General features: G+C 36.0%; 2 protein-coding genes and 1 long non-coding RNA gene across 3 annotated transcripts; 2 read left to right on the top strand and 1 right to left on the bottom strand.

The window, feature by feature from the left end:
• The first annotated feature begins 173 nt into the window (after window positions 1-173).
• LOC133681971 (uncharacterized) lies at window positions 174-1,948 on the top strand. The gene is made up of 2 exons (XR_009836587.1): window positions 174-802; window positions 1,398-1,948. It is a non-coding gene; the product is annotated as an uncharacterized LOC133681971 (long non-coding RNA).
• Window positions 1,949-2,057: 109 nt separating this feature from the next.
• LOC133681970 (SNF2 domain-containing protein CLASSY 3-like) lies at window positions 2,058-7,518 on the bottom strand. Its single transcript, XM_062105182.1, has 4 exons — window positions 7,434-7,518; window positions 5,783-7,325; window positions 4,692-4,850; window positions 2,058-4,075 (listed from the first exon to the last, which is right to left on the bottom strand). The coding sequence occupies exons 2-4, from the start codon at window positions 7,298-7,300 to the stop codon at window positions 2,123-2,125; spliced, it is 3,630 nt and encodes a 1,209-aa protein (XP_061961166.1). The 5' UTR covers window positions 7,301-7,325; window positions 7,434-7,518; the 3' UTR covers window positions 2,058-2,122.
• Window positions 7,519-19,608: 12,090 nt separating this feature from the next.
• Window positions 19,609-22,300, top strand: LOC133682712 (pentatricopeptide repeat-containing protein At1g02150-like). Its single transcript, XM_062106200.1, has 2 exons — window positions 19,609-20,121; window positions 20,740-22,300. Exons 1-2 carry the CDS (start codon window positions 19,756-19,758, stop codon window positions 21,991-21,993), a joined length of 1,620 nt encoding a protein of 539 aa, XP_061962184.1. The 5' UTR covers window positions 19,609-19,755; the 3' UTR covers window positions 21,994-22,300.
• Window positions 22,301-22,739: the final 439 nt, after the last annotated feature.

The raw sequence follows: 22,739 nt of genomic DNA, 5'->3' as shown, positions 1-22,739 counted from the left end.
AAAAAATTAAATTGACTTTACCAGTTTAAAATAAGTTGGAACTCAAGTCTTGAGCTGAGTCAATTTTTAAATTAAGTTTTATATATAACTATAACTATAACTATTATTTGAATATAAATATAAAACATATATTATTTTGGGTTTTTTAAAAAAATAATAAAAAATTAGATTAATTCAATTCAATTCTTAACCTTAATTCATTAAGCCAAACTTTGATCCGAATAAATCCCAAACCAATCTTATATGCATGACACAATACAAATCTTACCAAACCTATGAGGCAAGGCCTCAAGAAAATTTATTTTTAATTGAACTTGGAAGTTGAGGTAAATATAATCTCAATATGTATAAACAGGCTCCACGATTGCACCGCATTGCCAAATTTAAAAAATATATGTATTGGCGAAGATTAACTGGTCATCATAGTTCGAGACACGTGTAACCATTTATTGAGAGGAGAAGAATAATAGGCACGTGCTGACAAGGCCTTCGGGCTTTGGCCCACATTAACAAGGGCAGAATTACCAAAGCCCATCCATAAAAATAATGGTTAATAGCATTGTTTCGTCCCTATACTCATTAGACTTTCTTAATGTGACCCCTCTACTTTTGTTTTATCTACTGGGTCCTTTTACTCTCGATGTTTTCTTAATATGGACCCTCCGATGGAATTTCGTTTAATTTTCCGGCAACATGTGACAGATGGAATGGCACGTTGGAAATGGTTCTTGCTTCAGATTATGGCTGACCTCAAAATCCCAATGGGTCTTGAAAATGGGTGGACATTCATTTCTGATTTAAGGTGATGTGTATTTAGTTTACATATTTTTCATTTCACAATTTACCAGTTAATTAAATTTGTTTAACTTCATTTGTTTTGGTTTCAAGGCCTCCTTTGTGCAGTATTTTGAGTATGTTGATGATTGTTACTGAAAAGAAAAGCTTATCAAATCTTGTCAGTATTTCATTGATCCAGTTAATGGGAAAAGGCATAGATGTCATATCCGCTTAGGGATTAATCCGGAAAAAACTTGATTATTGAATTAATCTGCGAATCACTGGATCGTCATTAGATTTGGCCAGGCCATCCACTCGTATCCTTTTCAATTCAACTAGAAACTCAACCAGATTAGGCTCGAGTTTTCTGGGTCGACAAGAACAAGATTACCATCCATCTGTCCTCCAAAGATTGTGAAGATGCCTGGAAGACAGAAAAGGAAGAGTGAGAGAATAAGGGGAAGAGATGTGAAGATGTCCGGAGAGGATAGGAAAATGACTTGTCAGAGGAGTCATAAACAGGGTCGTGACAGTCTAACATGCCCTGAGAATCCCAAGAGAAATGTTATAACCGAATAATAATCGCATCAATTTCTCACATTAGATTATTTTTGTTACAGGCCGATACGACTGCAAATCTACAATAAGAATGGGGAAGCTGGGGTGAAAGGCTGAAACATGGAAAGGGAAAGGTATAGATACGACTACAGATCATAGGAGGCCCTTCGTAGTAGTTCACTTCAGGCGTTTGTGGTGAAGCTGCACAAACCAGTAAAGATCTGTCATCTTCAAATTCAACATTGTAGGACAAGGAGGATACATATGATGGGGTGATGACAGTAGAGGATGGAGAATTAATTTCTCCACCAACCAATCTTTTATATGCTGAGGACTGGGATGATGAAGCTATGGGTTGCAAACGAGATTGTAAATTATAATTGGATATCTTGTGACATTGGGGATTTTAGGGTTTGGAGAGGTGTGAAGAAGAATTGGGAATTCGCAGGCTTGTGTTGTAGCAAATAGTTAAAGTGTAGTACTGGCTACAACAAAGTCAGAATGAACTAACCTATAGTGGCAAATACACTGTAAACTGTAACAAAATCAGTGTCAGATCTGCTAGTTAAATGTTTTCATTTAAATGCATATCAACTAACATTGAGATTCCCAAGGTTTCCCTGCAATAAAAAGAAAATTATCAAAGCATAACATCCTAGATGGTATTGAATCATTGATATGTTCCTAAATAAAACACACTCAAAATCATAATCATAGTATATAGTATGAAATATATTGTTGTGCATCTTTTGAAGATATTATTGTAGCAAAATTTCAGCATGATTTATTACAAATCCAAGTCGAAAGATTTGACTATATTAGTATCTTTTGGTTGGTATACGATTTTTTTAAACATGAGTTTAAGCTTGTCATGCTGAACCATTTCTTCCAGAATTTTGTCTTTTTTGTCTTCTGCGATATCAAATACACCCTTCTGATGACTGCTACTTCTGTTTGTGCAATCAAACACTAGGTTTGACAATCGCTCCTTCTCAACTTGGCAAAAATACTTTTCCTCTTCCATTGTTCCTGAAGTAATGAGATGGTAAATATAGACAACTTTCTCTTGCCCTAGCCTGTAGGCGCGGCTGATGGCTTGCCTTTCCACCGATGGGTTCCACAAAACATCAAGCAAAACCACTCTTGAAGCACCAACAAGATTTATCCCTTCAGAACAAGCTCTAGTTGATGCGAGCAACACTTTTGCGTTACTATTTGCATTGTTAAAATGCTTAATTAATATTTGACGTTCATCTATTTTAAGCTTTCCATGCATATATAATATATCTTCTCCTTGGATCCAACTGAAATTTGACTCCAGCTGCTTGATTACCAAGTTCAGTGGCTCAAGATATTGACTGAACACCAGAACTTTCTCATTCCTCGCCTGGCAAAGCCGAATGAGTTCCATAAGAAATTTTGTTTTTACTCCAGCCTCAGGTTTTGATCTAAGCATTTCTAACTCCATCCGATCAACAAACTTAAACTCTAGGGTTCCAACTGATTTCTCTGGCAACAGAGAAGGGTGTACAGAAAGCACAGACAACAAATATTCCATCTCAAAATGATCCAGGCCATTAATTTGCTTAACATTTTCAAGAAGGGTCTTCTGCAAATGGACTGGCTGTAAGATAACCACAGAGTCCCTCAATCCAGGGAGTCTTTCTCGTAGCACACCACCCTTGTGTACATGCACAAATTGCCAAATCATCTTTCTAAGCTCTTCGACCCTCTGAGCTTCCAGTTTATCATCAGTGACTTTGCCAATCGCAGTTGTCAAGGAGGCCCAATTCCTTCTCGCATCAGTATTTCTCTTGCAACCACGCCTTTTAGGAAAAGCTCTATGGTGTTTGGACGAGATCTCATCTGCAAATTTAGGCTTTACCAAGCACAGTGTGTTATAAAGCTCATCAAAGTTATTTTGGAAGGGTGTTCCTGAGAGTATAATCCGTTTTTGTGTTTGGACCTTCGACAAAGCTTTCCAGATACGACTCCTGTCATTTCGAGGTGTATGTCCTTCATCAAGGACTAAAAGACCAGGAAGTTCAAGGAGGACTTTCCTTACCTGGTCATCTTCAGTCTTATCTGATACTTTGGTTTTACTCTTTTCTTCACCAACAAGTTCTTCAAAAAGTCTGTAACTGATCCCCAGGATACTCCTCTCCTTTTTCCAAGAATATAATTTCACCATACGGATGGCATTTAAACCACGCTCTGCAGGTTTAAGTTCCCTGAAAAGATCCATAGCTGTCCTATTTTCTTTTCCAGAAAGATTTTTCTTGTTCATAATGTGAAAGGGAATGTCAACCCCCCACTTCAAAAACTCTGCTTCCCATGTAAGGAGCATGCTACAAGGAGCAACTATTACAGGCCTGCTTGTTGGATATAATTGCATATATGTCTGGAGAAACACTATGGTTAGGCGGGTTTTCCCAGTCCCAGGAGCATGGGATATAATGCATCCTGTCCCACCATTTAAGTTAGCATTCTCTTTCAGCTTGTCAAGATAAATACCTCCAGCTATGTTTTTCCACAGAAACTCAAAGCCTTCACGCTGATGTCCATGCATACCCTTTCCAATACCAGGAATTAAGTTCCACACTGTGCCTTGCACAAGAGTGCAAGGATCATAATCAGGATGTGTGTCATGACCAGAATCTTGGTGATGGAGATCATTGAAGATATTGTGTTGCATTGTCACAAAGTCTCTCCTAGCTGATTTCCCCTTAGGATATCTATCCTGCAGCACAGACAGTCAACATTTCAGAAATCAGAAGTTATATGAGCAATTTCTACTAAGAGATTATAGGAAAATAGAATAGAATGCAAAATATTTATTAAAGAAAGATTACAGCATCAATTTCAAATGAAATATTATTCTGTGCAGTCAAATACTACATCAAAGAGTCAGAATTAGGCATGTGCGTACAGGCAAAAACTCATTTATGCTTTTGGAATATCATTACATAGGCCACAAATAAAGTACAGTTTCAACAAGGAGTGGCCTTGGAAAACAGTATTCCTACCCATTGGCTGATTATTTTTAGTAACCAGAAAACAATACTTCAAAACAAACAACCATTTGACATTAGGCTCATAATTCCTTTATATAAAAAGGTTGACAGAGAGTTGGTCAGACATAGACTACGCCAAAGAGCTGCATTTTCAAGTGAAAGTAGTCAGGTAAGCAAGACAATTGCAAAGCACATTTCTTATTACCTTTAAGAGGTAGTAGACCAATCGACCTTTGATGAATAAGGCAGATTGCTATGAATTAAATCATCATGCGTTAATGCGGCAATATAAACTACTAATCATGAACAAAATGACGATTTATTCAGGATGACAAGACTTACAAAAGGGGGCACATAGTATTTGATTTCCAAATCCACAAAAGAGCAATATTTGCATAGAAGTCCAATTTCTTCATCAAGATAAAGCTCGTGATTCCCCTGATGACAAAGGGTGACTGTATCAGGTTCAACCTCATGGGCGTCATCTTCATTTTCATCCAGCTGATCAACACAAAACAATGCAAGTTTCACTTAAATAGAAGAGGATTACATTTCATTGCAATTAGAAAACTCGAAACCTGTCAAGGCATAATAGATAGATTCAAGACAAAAATAAATATGATGCAAACAATATGCATACAAATAAAAAGCAAGAATATGCAAGTAATCACAGAATGGCAACCCGAAAAAAATGGTTTAACAATCTCATTAGAAAAAAGCTCATGTTTTAATCTGGTTTTTGAGACACCAATGCTCTCAGTGGTTTCTACAGCACTTATTAGATAAGCCAATTGTCATTCTAATTATAGAATTGTAAGGCGAAATGCATTAAAAAGTTGTTGACAACAGGACTCAGAGGACGTAAACAAGCATCCAAAATGTCAATCATTCAATGAAACAGTACCCCTCAAATGGATGCAGCAAAACAAATAATAAGTTCTCTATTAACAGAGCCAGCAATTTGACAGTAAAAAAAGTGCATCAGTTTTGGTAACCTTTATGATTTACGATTTAGATACCAATTGCATTAGAAAAAAGAGAGTGTATTTGGTGTAATTTAATAAAGAAAATATTGTATGTCATTACAATTGCTGGGAAGTCTTTATCAAGAATAGACTCAATCCAGCATGAACTAATCATGCCTTAAGTCGTCACCTAAGCCCTGCATAAATCTGAGCATTTGAAGAACTAAATAAGCAGTATTACAAAAAAAACCAACGGGAAAACCTCAGTCCTAACCATCAAATCAGATCATAAGAAAAACTAGCTATCCGATCTGAAATTTCTGATGCAAAGAGCATGATAGATAAGGTAAAAATAATGGAACAAAATTGCAAAACCTACATTTCCAACTGTATTCACAAGCTGATAGACTGGATAAATTAAAGGAAAGATAATTTATTTAAGTGCTTGTATTATCTATGGCAACATACCGCTGCATCATCAGTGGTGTCCTTTAAGCAAAGAGCTAAGGCCATGTCAGCCCAAAGTTCCTCCAATTGTTTCTCCTCTTCTGATTTAACTGGAGGACTTGACTCTTCAATTCCAAATGTGAACTTCAGAGGAAGAACTGGCTCCTCGAGTGGTTCCCTTTCTTCTTTGAAAGGCACATCTTCCAGGTCCAGAAAAATGGAATTTGCAAGAATTTTGACAACTTCATATTCTTTTCGCCTTCTTTTACTAGGCTTCCTTCTACATACACCATGCCCATGCTCATCTCTACTGCCTTCTCTAGACTCAATTGTCCTTCTCTGAGACTTATGATCACAAGCCTCATCACCATCATCAACGTCACCACCATTCCCTCCTGTTGGTTTAGTTTTTCCTTTCTTAGACCGAACTTTCTGAGCAACATCAACTGCTTCATAGGCTTCAGTATCATCTTCATCATTGTCACCATTATCATCCAACTTCTCCTCATCAACACAAAGTGGTCGGCTAACTGTTTCAAGCTTCATTCTCTTCTTAGCCGATTCCAAATTATAATGTGATCGGGTACGTTTTGCCACACAAAGAGAATCATCCATGTCGACATCATTATTCTCAAATTTACCAATATCAGAGTCGCATAACACTTCAATTCCATAAACTTTGTTCCTCTTCAATTCCATCTCACCTTGCTCCCTATCACCATCCTCTTCTTTCTCTTCCTCCTCAACCATAAAACTCTCCGGTAACTCCACTCTATGATCATCATCATCTGAATCATCTTTAAAGGTTTCCTCTTCTCCACTAGAAGAACTCTGCAATTCCTCTGCATCCTTTTCCAAAATAATACAAGCATCATCATCATCATCAACAACAACAATAACATTACCATCCTTCTTCTTTTCACAAAACCCGGACTGCAACTCAGTCCTTCCGGCTACCCCATTACTCTCCCTCGCCTTCAAACCGACCCCACCACTTCCATTCCCAATTCCACTCGACAAAAAACACACGCCACCCTCATTCCTCTCATGCGCAAAAACATCACCATTATAACTCTCGTTCACAATTCTCTGCCAACGAGGAAGAGGAACCTTTGATCTCCCACTCTCCTCTTCATCAGATTTCACGCCACTACAACTTCCACCCACATCTGTTCCCCCACTCTTCTTACCACCAACGTCAAAACTCTTACTCTCTACTCCCTCACTCTGATCATCATCATCACTATCGTCAAGGGAAACAACATCCAACCCTTCCTCAAGCCCCCCCTTTTCACAGTCATCCAAAAAGGCATCGTCTTCACTATCATCCAAGACAACTGGACTCTTACTTCCCTTGTAAGACAACCCGCCAACGCTTTCCTCTTGAGCACCATTAAGTCCATTCGTTGACCCGGTAGCGGCAGCATTGCTTTCCTTCCCTTGGTTTCTCCCTTTCCTAATCTCATCATGCAATTTCTTATACACTTCAGCTTCTCTAAGCCTGGTCCTTTTAGATATAGGCAATGTATAGTCCATCATCCTTGCACATAAAGATTCAATATTTCTATGCCAAAATCAACAAAAACAAAAACTCATTTTCAGCACATAAAGACATCATCTTTTTATAGGTCAAACATAAAAGAACTATAAATTTTTAGAGAGAGAAAGATACCATTGCAGAGAGGGAGAAGGAGATCGGTGCGTTGAGTATATGTTGTCTTTCGTTACAGGAACGTTTGAGTTCGCTTCGCGAGTTTGATATGGCGTGGGTTTTCGATGGCCAATAGGACTTTTAGACATTAATGGTGTGGGACCCATGTGAAGATTTATTTTGATTTATATACAATTCTACAATCAATTGTCTCTTTAAGATGCCTTTTGAAATACCAAAATCAACCTTTCAAGTTTCAACATGAATATTGATTTTTTTTCCTTTTCCTTTTCTTTTTCGAAATAATTAGGATATTTTAGGTGTTGCTATCCAATTTTTTACCCATATTTTGATAATTTTTCAGAAAAAACTAAAAATAGCAAAAAAACAATAAAAACCTAAAAAATGCATTTTTGATATATTTGTATCTTTTTTAGCATTTTCAACGTCATCTCAAAAGAATTTAAATTTTCAAAGGTATTTAGAATGCGTTCAACTTTTAATGCGTAAATTTTATGATCACTGATTTTCCTTGTTGAGTTAAAGTTGATATTGCTCGCTTTCAAAAATACAAAAAAATAAGAAAAATCAAAATTTACTAAAAAAAAAGGAAAAGAGAAGGAAAGGAAAAGTTGAGGAGCTAGTTTGAAAACCTAAGCAAAACTTTTCTTATAAATACCATGCTACATATTTTTTTAAAAGGGAGGGCAATTCTGACAACATCAGAAAAAAATACAAAAAAACCTAACCCTAAACCCATCTTTTTTCAAGAGGAGCCGCCTCCCACGTTTTTTGTTTTCCTCTTCAGCCGGTTCCACCATCTTCTTCACCTCCCAAGCCACCGCAGCTCTCCTTTTCCTTCCTGCTCCCAGCACCTCCCTTCTTCTTCTTTCTCTCTCGGCCAACCACCGTTCTTCCCTCTCTCGGCCGACTCAGCTCCAGCATCCAGCAGACGACAGCAGCAAGACCCACAAGACAACCCCCACTCTCTTCCTCAGCCGCGGCCTCCCTCAGCTCTTTCCCCCTGAACCAGCGGCCAGCTCGCCGAACGCCTGCAGAATCGCACCGCCAGTGGCCCACGGATCCAGCTCCACCAGGAAACGCCTCCCTTCTGCTCCACACCGAAGCCCTCAGGCACCAGCGAATCCACCCGCGTCCACTGCGATCCACCTCCACCAGTCCTGCCATCGGCAGAAGGAGCAGATGTAAATCAAAGAGAGACCCACGAACAACAGCAGCGAAGGAAGACCATCAACGCCGGCCTCCAGCGAGCACCACAAACAACAACAGCTCAACGCCAGCCTCCAGCGAGCACCACAACAGCAGCCGCTCCTCCCCACAACAGCCAGCCACGACAGCTTCTCCTCCGATCTCCATGCCCGGCCACATATCCACCATCAGCCAGCAGCGCTGCCCGAAGTAGAGGAGGAGATGAAATCCATAGCAGCAGACCCGAATGGGACAGATCCGGGAGAAGAACCCGAGAGCAGATATAAAAAAAAACAACAAAGAAAAACAACTAAAATCAACTGCCTGTGTTGCGTTTTTGGTTGATTTTGCAGGTCACCATCGGCAGAGAAGAGAAAAGGAGAAAGCAGGGCAGATCCGCCCATTTCCGGCACTATCAGCGGCGGCGCGTAAAGCCACGCACCGCCATTGTTCCAGAACTGTTCAGGCAGTTCCAGAAGTGTCCCTCTGCCATTTCTGGAGTTTAGGGACTATTTTGTAATTTTTAAATTATGTAATGCAATTTTTGTTTAGTGTTTAATTTTTTTATAATTTTGTAATGTGATGTACAAAAAGAACAAAAAAGAAAAGAAAAGAAAAGAAAGAGAAAATAATAATAGAAAAAGAGAAAATAATAATAGAAAAAGAGATGTGTGTGTGTTTGTATATTTTTTTATGTATGTTATTGAATAAAAAGATAAAAAATGATTTTAATATTTTAATTTATATGCACAAATATCTAAAGGACAGATAAAATCTTGTTGTATTTTTCATGAAAATGTAGAGCATGTATCTACATATATTTTGGGAATTAATAACTGATTTATCAAAGCCTTAGAATTGGGCTAAAATTTTATTTTTAAAAACACATCAAGTTCACGAAGCAGCTTACCTCAGGTAGGGTGTGTTAGGGGTGCTAATACCTTTCCTAACCACAACCAGTCCATTTCCCGTGAATCTCTGACAAGACCAGTACATCAAGTTTCCTAGTAGCCCTCAATAAATTACTAGGTGGCGACTCTAACGAACCAATCAAATCAACACAACGGAAAATCGCCAAGTAGATGCCGCGCGGATTTTTTGACGTGCGACACTAGGCATTATCAGATTTTAAACACGTAATTGATATTCAAATTTATTTATTTATATAAATATATTTTTCCTGATTTTATTTAAATTCAAATCTTGTATGATAATGTGTTAAGTGAACTCTAATGTTATTTTTATTTTTTGTTATTGGAATCTTAAATTTAATATTTTTGTGCCATTTTGTGTTATTATAGGACAAAAGGTAGAATTTTATTTTTAAGAAAGTATAAATCAACAACTAATTTCATAGTTTTAAAAAATTACATGGAGTGGTTTTTAAAAAAATAATCAAAACAAACAAACTTTCTATTTTTATTTCTGTAGTTTTGAAAAGGGTCCATAAATGCTACTAACTGATCCTTAGCAATAAATGTATAAATGTAATGGGCACCAGCCCTATGATCAATTTGTTGGGTGTTTTCTAGTCAATCATGATTCGGACATTGTTCTTGGTCAATCTCTAAATCGGATATTAAAGTTATGAGTGTATCCATGCAGTGTTGTAAAGCAGAGATAATTATTTTTTATTCAATCCGGTTTTTATTTTAAAAAAATAATTAAATCGAATTTAATTTTAAAAAAACCGAAACCAGTTCAAACTGACCGGTTTCGGTTCGGTATGATTTTTTAGGATAAAAACCGGTTCAAACCGGTTTGGCTTAATTTTTTGGTTTGACTTGATTTTTCAGTTTGGCTCGGTTTTTTCTTCATGTTTGGCTCGGTTTTTTTTCAGTTTGGGTTCGGTTCGGTTTTTTCGGTTTCAGGCGTATAAAATCAAAACCGAACCGATCAGTTTTTTCAAAATTTTAAACAGTTTAATCGATTTTTTTTCACGGTTCGGTTTTTTCTATTATTTTTTTTCTGGTTTTCTCAATTTCAGGCTTATAAAAACAAAATTGAACCGGTCGGTTTTTTCAAAATTTTAATCGGTTTTTTTCACGGTTCTGTTTTTTCGGTTATTTTTTTTCTGGTTTTCTCAGTTTAATCGGTGTTTTGGTTTTTTTGCTCAACACTACTGTAAACTATATATTTTAGCTAAACAAATTTGAGTTTTAATAACTTCATTTTATTTAATTATTATATAACAGAAGAGGTTGCCTTTGATTATGCTGTGAAAAAAAAAATCTTTAAAAAACAAAGAATGAAATCCATTATTTGCACCCTTATTTTTTAGTTGATTTATCAAGAAAGCCTTTATCGAATCTACTCCATTGGTTGAGATAAGATTTTAATTTTAAAATATTATATTTAATTGGTTGAATTTGAAAAAGCACGTGCTTATTTGATCGAATTGATAATAAATAAATCAGTGAATTGAAAAGAACAAAAAGTTGTTGTAAACTACATAGAGTTATAGTTAAAACAAATTACAGAAGCAATTTAATTTTTTTTATTATATAAAAGTAGAGATATATGTCCAGTGGTTATAAATGGAAAATATTCGGTTTTTTTTTTTTAATATAGGTGCTTATTGTCGCAGTCAAGCTTCCAATTTGCAGAAGAAAATAATCTAGATATTTGTTATATAGTTATTTTCATAAGAGTTAATTTTTTTTTCTTTCTATAAGAGTATCTTTAAAGGATTATTTGGAAATGCGGTTTATTCGTGTTTTTTTGATAAAAATTAATTTTTTTATATGTTTTAGATCGTTTTAATGTGTTAATCTAAAAAATTAGATATATTTTTAAAAATATCCTCTACAAATAACATAACCGAACATAATAAAAAAAATATTCCGTCATTAAGATTGGCACAAATATTTATCTGTCAAAATTTGGCATAATAATTTTTTTTTATCCGTATTTAAAAATGTCTCTGCCTAACAGCGGGAAAAGGCAATCCTCGCCGTGGTTGCCATTTATTGACCGTATAAAACTTTTTTTTTTTGTTGGCACAGATGGTCCGATGACAGATTCTGTAAATTGATCAATAGTCAATGGCAAAATAGAGCCACAAAAACATAGGCACTGTACCGAAAAGATTTTCTGAAAACGCATGCAGTGTCAAGATCCTTAATTTGCTTGCAGTTGGTCATCGCTTGTAGCCTCTACTATATGGTCCCCACGGAAAGAGCTGTCGGCCGCCCCAAAATTCAGTTCCTTTCCTTGTCGTGCCATAGTGCCAAAACAAACACAAGGTAAAAGGAGAAACGAACGGGACGAAGACAAAACAATTCAGGCAAGAGTTCATCTTTTCGATATATAGTCCTGTTGAGCCAGAAACTTCATGTTTAGTATCCTAAACAGAGGGCATAATTTCCTCATAGAATTAGCATATGTTTATAACCAGAAACTTCTTGTTTTTGCATTAATACTTGCATGTTCAGAGATGATTCGCTTCGAGTCAGAAATCACCTCTGTGAAAGTTCCGTTCTTGTCTCCACGCATGGCAGAGCTCCATGTTCAGAGATGATTCGCTTTGAGTCAGAAAGCCATGTGCTTTCTTCTGAGCACAAACCCCTATGATAAGATTAAAAAAAAAGATGCATGAGAACCAATAACAGGAATGCTAGCAAGAACATGTCGATGTGAATTGCATTTCATTTTTCCTCGCTGTGTACATGGGCAGAGCATATCTGCCAAACCCTATACAATAAGCAATTACCATTCCTTTTTACTTGGGATAAATTGGGTTTCTTGGCTTCACTACAATATTGCTAATCTCCAGGAGCCTCTAAGGTGGCCCCCTTAGTGGATGTGCATGGGTTGGAGAGCTCTTTCATTTTAATTCTCTTTGCGCTGACAGCATTCTTTTCTCCATCTAGATAAATAAATCATCTGTAGCAAGCATACTCCTAGATTGACACAATCCACAAACACAGGGATGGATTCTACAATAACTTGCAAGTCCTGTAAGCAAGCACCTGATCTGTCGATTTCAAAGATTGTTTAATCATTTAGAACGGGCAAGAACCCAGAAAGGATGTTACCTGTCAACAATGCCGCATGCTTGGCTAATTAAAAGACTAAATGGATTTATAAATAATAAAAAAAAATTGAAATTGAAATTGAAAGATTGTCAAAGAGAAGAGGAAAGAGCTTTGGGTGGTAGCGACGTGACAATCCTTTTTGATATTTATTTATAGCCGTTACTTAGTGGGGTTCTTACAATAATTAAAAACCGGGCCTGTGTTTTACCACTAAGAGAAAACGGGAAATAAATTACTTCATGCTAGGCCCATATTTTCTGGGCCCTTACTGTCCCTTGCCAGAAGTTGTGGAATCAAATCAGTTTCTGGAAGGGCCAATTTCCCAGAGGAAAAAATACAGGGGACTGACCGTGAAACGTAGTTATTAAATCTGCCCGGTCAGGCAGGTTAATCTAATAACCCGGTTTGAGCGGAGTTTATTTTTGAATTACTTGAAAAGTTGAATGGATCAAACCTAAGTAACCATGTCAAAACCTGGATGAGATCCGAACAATGATTTTTTTAAAAAAAAATATTTGTCTACAATAAAACTGTTTCATTAAAAAAACTCAATAGACTCGGTTAATTCGTTGGCAAAAGGGTTGATAAGTTCAAAACCACGACCTGGAACTTGTGCCGGTTTTATAACCATGCCATGAATTGTATATTTCATCCCAAGCACTCAACATGCAATTTCAATTTAATGACATGTTACCCGTTGTTCAAACAAATGCAGATACAGAAAAACCATTAATGGTTCCTTAATTATATGAAAAAACCATACTAAATTTGCATTTCACTTGCTTTTTTTACGTAGTTTACAACATAAATAATTTGTACCGTCTCTTTCTATTAGCGTTGAGAACCAAAAGCTAAGTGTTGGTGTGAATTAAAAGTTGATTATGATTGGAGAATGTTTAGCAGTTCTGATTAATATGAAGCATAACAGACCAGAATTAATAATGCCTCTCTGCTAATATGGTATTGACAACAGGAGCATGTTGCCATGTTCTATGAAGTAATGGGTATTTGTGTTAATACCTTAACAATGTTTATAAAAACCACCACACCTCTCTATGATGGAGTTATTCCATTGTATATATAGATGTATACAGAGGAAGTAAACTTGAAAACAGGAAGATAAAACCAGAAAGATAAATACAAGAGGAAACTATATCTCCTACAATATCTCCAAGAGGAGAAGATTAAGGAAGATCCCGTAAATCAATAGCTGATTTACTGGAATCCTCTACAATGGGAAAGAACAAATGTAAAAGGAGTCATTTTTCAGGTTCCATTTTGGTGTTCTCCACTTACAAGAGTCCAGATGGTTCCCGAAAACCAGAAAATCAATTGCTCGGATCATATGGCATCCAAAGATTCTTGCCCACTAAGCTAATGAATGTGCTCATGCGCTCAAATACAGTCAAACCAGTCAAAGTTATGAATTCTGATTCTAACCAAAAGGCCCAAAAACACCATCTGTTGTAAAATCAGATGGGTACTAAATGGCTCTGAAGTATTCAAAGCTTAATCTCAACTCATAAATTCAGACGGGGATTTACAGAAAGGTTGCCTTTCGAAGAGGTGATAAGGTTCATGGATAACAGTAATGAGTGACCTATATATGTTACAATTCATGATCACTAAAAATCATATAACTGCTCAATACTCAGCAAAAGAGAACTGAATGTAACAAGGGGATGCAAACCCGGAACACCCTGAGAAGAGCTGATAGAGAGACATGAGAAATATTGAAAACGAGCAGGAGATAGATAATTTTATCTTAATATAGCAAGTGCCATCATCCGGTGTCTTTCTGTTAGGTTGCTGCACAAATTTAGATTTGTAAGAGCACAACCACTTCAAAAGGCTGCGTGCATGTTGCATTTAAACAAAGAAATATTAAAAAGAAAAATCCATGGACAAAATGCACAAGATCACTAGTATTCTTTGACATGCAACATTCATACATTGAAAAAGTTAACCTCTGACTTCGGATGAAGGAATGCAAATGCCACAGACGAGGAGTGGTCAGTTAGGATTCTTCTCCTCATTAGGAGTTCTTAATCTTACTTAATTCCTTCTTCTTTATCTGATCATTACAGTAAGTTAAATTTCTCAGAATTTATGTTAAAAACTGATTTTGTTGCTGTTACACCTCTGCTGTAATTTAGACTCTAGTACAATTTAAACTTTGTTTCTGATTTTTTTTGTTGCAATATTCAATCATTCCAGTTGTATTTTTTCATTTATGGAATGTTAGAAGCTTGATCTGCTTCTTTACTGGATTCTAAGGCTCATCATTTCTATGTCAGACTCTGAACCATAGTGAAATGCTCAGCACCGTTAGTTTCTTTATCAGATCAGGACATCAATCTCGTCCTTCAGCTTGCATCCGAATTTTCTCATTCAAAATGATTTTATCTGACCCTACATCCTTCATAAAAGTTGTAGTCTTGGATGTGTATATGATTTTGGGGTTTTAAATCACATGATTTCGGTAACTGAGACTCAAGATATGTCCGTTTGAATCTGTAGTGTGAAAGCAGAAAATCTTGTTACAAGGAAGACTTTGTCTTGATTTTGCAAGTTTACTTAAAGGTCCACACGAACTTAGATTTCTGCCTATAATACCTTCTTTGAAAGCTTGTTATGTGTAATTTAACTTTTATTTAGCCCACGTTCATATTTTAAAATTATAACTCGGTAAAAAACTATCACCAGTAATAAGGTCTGAAATATAAAATGCAAAAATTCTCATATTTTAGCAATTAATTCATAAAATCTTTTAGACATTACAAACTTATAAAAATAACTTCTAATAAACTCAAAATACATTAAAAAGTATAGTGTAAAAAAAATAAAAATAAAAACAAATATATATATATATATTGAACTTATCAAAAAGTATCTTTCAAATTCAGTTAACTTCTGAATAGTTTTGTCAGTATCCTCAATACTTCTCAACCAATTCATCTTCTACAATACATGTGTATTCTTTAGCAAAAACCTTTGTCAAACATGTGATGGCAAGGTCAGGCACTTCCCAGCCAGTAAATTCGCTCATGAGTTAGGCAAAACAAAACCATAGCCTTTAGCTTATTGGCTTCTAGTAATATGTATGAAACAAGTAAACAAAATAAGTGTGAAATAAGCTTGAAGAAAATGGTAGAATGGTTACACTTCGCAGCAGTGCCCATTTCTGGAAGGAAACAAACATGTTATAAGAACATTTCATTGCCAGTTGCTAATTTTAGGGGTGTAACAAATACATTATAAGCACAGTTCATGGGCAACAGCTAATTCTGGGGTATAAGCCAGTCAAAATATGTAAAAATTTCGTGCAGAACTGTTCCCTTTGCAACAAACCGTGCCCAGGTTCCTCTTTTATGCAAGAAAATGGCGACAACTCTTGTAATCTTAAGTTCAATATTAAGCACTAATAAAGGAGATTATTCTGCCACCAGATTCACAAAAACGAAAAGGAGGCACGTCAATAACATGGCACAAGAGAACTCGTCTGACAACAACAGTTATTTAGAATTGGGTATTACCTCATCATAATGTATTCATAGAATTTCTAGGTTGTGAGCAGGGGCGGAACAAAAAAAATAAATTAAAGGGGTCAAAATGTTAGTTGCTTTATTATTTAGGCTAAAAATATAAATATTGCTAAAGGAGAGGCTGGAATTATTTTTTTTGCACCCTGTCTCCGCCCCTGGTTGTGAGAGCATTTTAGCAAGTTGATCATTGGCTTGACATGGCATGGATGGCACATTGCAAACTCTGGACTTCAGGTTACGAAATGAAGTGCAGAGGTATTCTGATGGCACAAGTGCAAGACACTGAAGACAAAAAAAATAAAAATAGAGGTAACTAAATGAAGTTACAACCGTACAAAGAATCACCTCCACAATTCAATTCTAAGCTCTCAAAACCACCTTGGAGATTCTAGTCCGTTGGCTGAATTGCAAACAAAAATACAAGCAAAAGCATTTGGCGAAAAGTATCACCAGTGGGAAAAAAAGAAGAAAACAAAGCTATCAATTACATTAGAAAGGCAAGTGTCTAAATCAAAATTGCATTTGAACAAAAACCAAATTAACAAGTAATAATCACGTTAGCTGAAAAATTAATAGAAATTGAATTTTGTATCAGGGAGCTGACTGATTCATGAAAGATTGATTTCATAGTTAAGCTTTAATTATGATGAAAAACTGGCTAACAATTTGAGGCCAAGCAAAGAAGAGAATTTTGTATCACTAAGAGAGATGCCGACGGTTTTAGAACTCCTACATTGCATAGTCCTCTGAGGATCTTGCAAATAACATTAGTTTCAGAAGGTCTACAGAATTTTACTCATCTTTTGAGGTGCGCTTTTCTGTCAATGATGTTGCTTTTTTCTCGTGAAGCAGGACTCTGCTACAACATGCTACGTGAATTGTGTGAAGGGGAATGTTTTTTTTTTTTCGCTTGAATGGGTTATTGGTGTTAGAAAATGCCCTCAAACTGTTTAAGAGCCCTTATTGTGTACCAAGAAAGATCTGAGCCTCAGATGTACACCAACCTCAGGCCTGCTTTTCACTGCTAGAGCCTTATATTTACACACATGGACTTTGTAGACGATGAATTTTGATGAATTGTTACAATTTTAGAACCTTATTGCATTTCTAGACAGAAGGCCCCGTTTTTTTTTGTCCTTTGAAGAAAGAGTGATGTTCATAGGAGAATTACAGCTTTTTAATATTATTGTGTATCAATGAGCTTATTCTTTATTTTTCCTTCGATCTTTAACGGTTAACAATCTGCTGTTGATGGATTCAAGTGTTTACATTATGTAAATGGCTTCTCATGGGTTCGTCTTCAAAGAAGTTTTCCACCTATCATCCTAGTAGAAAATCAACACCATCATCTGTTAGGATCGGTTGATTCATGCCCAGAAATAGGATCGGTTGATTCATGCCCAGAAATGGAAGACTAACGTGATTCGGCAATTCACCAATCGTCTACGTTGACGATTAACTAATTCCATTAGGTAGAAAGTAAAATATAATCTACAACAACGTAGGAGAAGGAACACCCTCAACTCAACTCTAAACATCTTTAAGTACCTCACATATCTCTCTATCTCTCAGCTACTGCTTCTAATGCACTACAATATTATGCCGCTGCTTGCTCTACTTCTATTGCACAATTACAGCTCTATTTATAGCTGAAAATGGAGGGACAAACATCCTCATTTACAGCCTTCATTATGGCCAACAATTTGGTAGACATACAGTCCATTTTCCAGCCTTGTTCCGGCACATTTTCAATTATTGGTTCACAACTCTTTTTTTCCAATTTATTGATTAATATATATATTTTAATTCATTATATTATATTAAATACGGACATCATATTTTCATTTCTCGAGCAACTGATATTATAATACTAGAAAATATATTTGATTTATCAATATATTTTAAAATAATAAATTTTAGCCTAAAATTGTATTTAAAAGGCCCGAATAACTTAATAATAAACGAATGAAGTTTATGTTTATATATAACATATTTAGGCATGAGAAAAACACCAAATCTAAATGACATGGATCTAACTCATTTCTAAGTCCAATCTCTTTGGGCATGGTTAAGAGCAGAGTCCAAGAATACATAGCTTTGTTAAGCTGTCAGACCTAATGCTTTTAGATTTAGCTATGTGCTGAACCCAAAAGAATATGAATCTGGCGAGTTTTCAAACCCAATATTCTTTGGTTCAGCTAAACGCTAAGCCCAAACAAATGTGAGTTTGACGAGCTATCAAACTCAATAATTTTAGGTTTAGTTACACGCTCAGTCCAAACAAATATGAGTCTAGTAAGCTATTAGACTCACTGTCTATGAGTTTGACATCGTGTCAAGCCCAAGTGAATATGAGTCTGGTGATCATCATAGACTCCATGTCAGACCATAAAGTTTCGTTTATTTATTATTATAACTTTTAACATAAAATGTCAATATTAAAGATATTCATTTCCCTACACCCCTAGGTGTATAAAAGTATTCTAAGAGCATACCATATTTTCATCGCCGTTAATATTGTATAAGAGATATTTATTTTCTATTAATATTGTGTAAGGAATATTTATCTTTTATTTAATGTTGTGTAAGAGTTATTTATCTATTATTAATGCTATTAGAAGAAAATAACTTTTCAACCCCTCCACTTCAGTAAAATAACAAAATTTAGAGATTATAAATACCGTTGAATCATCAAAGCAAAGAATATATAATGTTTATTTGTTTCTCCACATATATTTTAAGATCATTCCTTTCTAAAGTATTATTATAATCTCTCTTTACAAAAATACTTACAGTATCAAATACTTATAAAAAAACATTTTGCAGGCATATGACAATTCATGTCAAGCTCCACCTTTATTGGTTATTTTTTTTTTGATTCACGTGAGGTGTTCGGGTCAGCTTGCGCGCACCACGACTAATTTCCACGGCCCACTAGACATCCTGCAAGCCCAGGGGCAGGTTAGGCACCGCGGGGGTGACAGACGTGCACATAGAGGGTCAAACCCAGGACGAGGACGGAACAAGTCACACAGTTAACTACAGCAGTTAGACCCTCAAGTGCGGGCCAATTTATCCAATTTCAAGAACAAAGTGAGAGCCAATTTATCCATTCACGTTAGCCTTGTTTATAGTCTTTTTGAGATTTTTAGAACATCCTCGGTATTCATATATATATATATATATATATATATATATATATATATAAAGAAATAACTTGAGATTCTATCGCATGATTTGAGCCAGTCATTGTACAAATGGCTTATGATTAACAGACGTTCTTTGGCTGGATTCTTGAACGAAAGTGATATTCATTATGAAAAAGAAAGTAAAGCATGATGTTCCAACACAAATATCTAAGAGATACTAATAACTCAAATTCTGATTTTCCAATAAAACGGTTGTCTTTTTCGAAGGCAAATACAATTATACAAAGGCTCACAACCATGGTCTTTATGGTAATTTCACCAACTTTATCTTCAAAACCCAACCAAGCAGCATCCCAAGAAACCAAAACCTGTCGACGCTCAGTCCCCTAAACCCGAAGCAAAAATGCTTCTCCAACCTGCCCTTCACCACCATAAGGTCTCCCTCTCATCATCCATCTCCTACTCTCACTCTGTCCCATGGAAAAGTCCCAAATCTACCCTCCACCAAACTGTAAACTACAAGAAACTCCCAGTAATCATATGCTCGATATCACAAATCCACAATTATGGAACAGTGGACTATGAGAGAAGACCAATGATAAAATGGAATGGTATTTACAGGAGGATTTCATTGATGGAGAATCCTGAATTGGGTTCTGGTAGTGTGTTGAATCGGTGGGAAAATGAAGGCAAAAGGCTCACAAAATGGGAACTTTGTAGGGTTGTTAAGGAGTTGAGGAAGTATAAGAGGTACCAGCAAGCTCTTGAGGTAACAGCATGAATAAAAATGGTTCATTTGGGTGTTTATATATGTGTTTTTGAATCTTGGGTTTTTGTTTTTTCAGCTTAAGATTGTTGCTTTTGTTAGTGGGTATAGAAATTATGAGTATTGAATTTCTCAAGTTAGCTTCTTTTAGAGTGGTTTGAATTTGATATGTATTTGATTTCTTTTGTTTCTTTTCTTGAATTTGGACATGTATTTGATTTCTTTCTTTTCTTTTCTTTTTTGAGTTTACTTGTTCAATGAGTAGTTTATGTGCTAGAGCTACTAGGGTTGGCATTTGGTTGATATTTTGAGTTTGTTACAGTTCATGGGCGTTTGGTTTTTGCAGATGATCGTTGTTCTTTAGGTTGCTAATTGAAACTTTTGAATCTGGTATGTTTGGTATTGTTTAAGCTGATAGAATCATATTCACCAGTTGCCGTTTTACGATTTTGCTTGCAAGGAAGATGGAATTTGGGTTTCATTGATTCTTAAGATTGTGCTTCAAATCAATTGGGTTTTTCATTTTTTTTTCTTACATAGAGAATGTAGACTAGAGTGTATTGATCTTTACTCTTTAAACCGTGTATGCTCTAAAGTTCAAAGCTATTTTTTGTCCTGTAGGTCTATGATTGGATGAAAAACAGACAAGAGAGGTTTAGATTATCGCCTAGTGATGCTGCAATTCAATTAGACCTTATTGCCAAAGTACGTGGGGTTTCTACTGCTGAAGATTTTTTCCTAAGTCTCCCCAACACTTTCAAAGATAGGAGGGTATACGGAGCTTTGCTGAATGCTTATGTGCAAAACAGAATGAGAGAAAAAGCAGAAACTTTGTTTGATGAGATGAGAGATAAAGGTTATGTTACGCATGCACTTCCATTTAATGTGACTATGACTCTCTATATGAACATCAAGGAGTACGATAAAGTCGACTTGATGATTTCAGAAATGAATGAGAAAAACATCAAGCTTGATATATATTCGTACAATATCTGGTTATCATCTTGTGGATCACAAGGATCTGCTGATAAGATGGAACAGGTATATGAGCAAATGAAATCGGATAGATCCATTAATCCCAATTGGACAACTTTTAGCACGATGGCTACCATGTACATTAAGATGGGACAGTTTGAAAAGGCTGAAGATTGCTTGAGGAGGGTTGAGAGTAGAATCACAGGTCGGGATCGAATTCCTTATCACTATCTCCTCTCTCTATATGGTAATGTTGGTAACAAAGAAGAGGTTTATCGTGTGTGGAATATTTACAAATCTATTTTTCCCAGTATTCCAAATTTGGGTTACCATGCTATTATCTCATCTCTGGTTCGGCTGGATGACATTGAAGGGGCTGAAAAGATTTATGAGGAATGGCTATCAATTAAGACATCTTATGATCCAAGAATAGCGAATCTTTTTATAGCTGCTTATGTTTATCAGGGAAATTTGGATGAAGCTAAGAGTTTTTTTGACCATATGCTTGAAGATGGAGGAAAGCCGAATTCAAATACATGGGAAATTCTTGCTCAAGGACACATTTCAGAAAGGAGAACTTCTGAGGCTTTGTCTTGCTTGAAGGAAGCTTTTGTTACTCCAGGATCAAAGAGTTGGAAGCCAAATCCTGCAAATGTAACTTCCTTCTTTAAGCTTTGCGAGGAAGAAGCTGACATGGCAAATAAGGAAGCTTTAGAGGGTTTTTTGAGGCAGTCAGGACATCTTAAAGATAAAGCATATGCATCACTCTTAGGCATGCCTGTTACTGGTGATGAGCTATCAACAAAGGAAGACAGAACTGGCGACCAGATTGACAATGAGGAAAATGACGAAGATGATGGGGCTGAGATGCTAGTCAGCCATTTGCAGGGTAGTCTGTAACAACTCCATTGCGTGCTTCTATATGGGGGAAGTTGTTTGTTTTAGATCTTGTGTTGCTGAGCAGATTTTACCAGAACTTTCGCTCACAAGCCGCATTACTTCGCCGCAGTCATCACCTGCCAAGTTTATGAGTCCTGCCAATGGTGGCCGGGAATTTGAAATTTGAAAGTTCTGGCGTGGCATAATATTTATTTATACAATGTTTGTCCTCAAATATATGCTCAGCAAAGGAATGAATGCCCTTGACTCCTTGTAATTAACGACTGTAATCCATCTCCAATTCAGCAATTATAAGTTTTTGTTGCCATTTGTGGAGTTCAGGCACTAAAGTCGTCCTATGAAATCCCGAACTAAATTTCATTTCAGTCCCTATGCTTTTGACTTGAACATAATTTAATCCCTAAATCACTTACTAGTTAGTAGTTATCAGCATTGGTTATGATAGAGTGTGTTTGAAAAGTATAATAACAGTTATTTTTAAAAATAAAATGTTTTTTTGTTTGGAAATGTAGAAAAATAATATTTTTTTATTTTTTAAAAATTATTTTTAATATGAACATATTAAAATATCTAAAAATATAAAAAAATTAATTTTAAAAAATACATTTTTAACCACGTTCTAAACGCCATTTAAATACAGGACCAATGGAGTTTGCAAGCAACTGGAAACATTTTTTATTTTTCTTTCTTTTTTGTGTTTTAGCGGTCAGCTGAATATCAAGCTCAGAAACACAGGAGCTCGGAGG

Source organism: Populus nigra, chromosome 2, assembly GCF_951802175.1.
Source record: "Populus nigra chromosome 2, ddPopNigr1.1, whole genome shotgun sequence".
Taxonomy (NCBI): Eukaryota; Viridiplantae; Streptophyta; class Magnoliopsida; order Malpighiales; family Salicaceae; genus Populus; species Populus nigra.
This window is presented reverse-complemented; position numbering and strand designations above follow the sequence as displayed.

Bases quoted from the DNA above. Each gene is read 5' to 3' on its own strand.
- LOC133681970 (XM_062105182.1), bottom strand. From the start codon at position 7,300: ATGATGGACTATACATTGCCTATATCTAAAAGGACCAGGCTTAGAGAA. The intron at 4,851-5,782 runs GTATGTTGCCAT...TGTGTTGATCAG, and splicing joins ACACCACTGATGATGCAGCG to CTGGATGAAAATGAAGATGA. The intron at 4,076-4,691 runs GTAAGTCTTGTC...TCTGTGCTGCAG, and splicing joins AATACTATGTGCCCCCTTTT to GATAGATATCCTAAGGGGAA.
- LOC133682712 (XM_062106200.1), top strand. From the start codon at position 19,756: ATGCTTCTCCAACCTGCCCTTCACCACCATAAGGTCTCCCTCTCATCA. The intron at 20,122-20,739 runs GTAACAGCATGA...TTTGTCCTGTAG, and splicing joins GGTACCAGCAAGCTCTTGAG to GTCTATGATTGGATGAAAAA.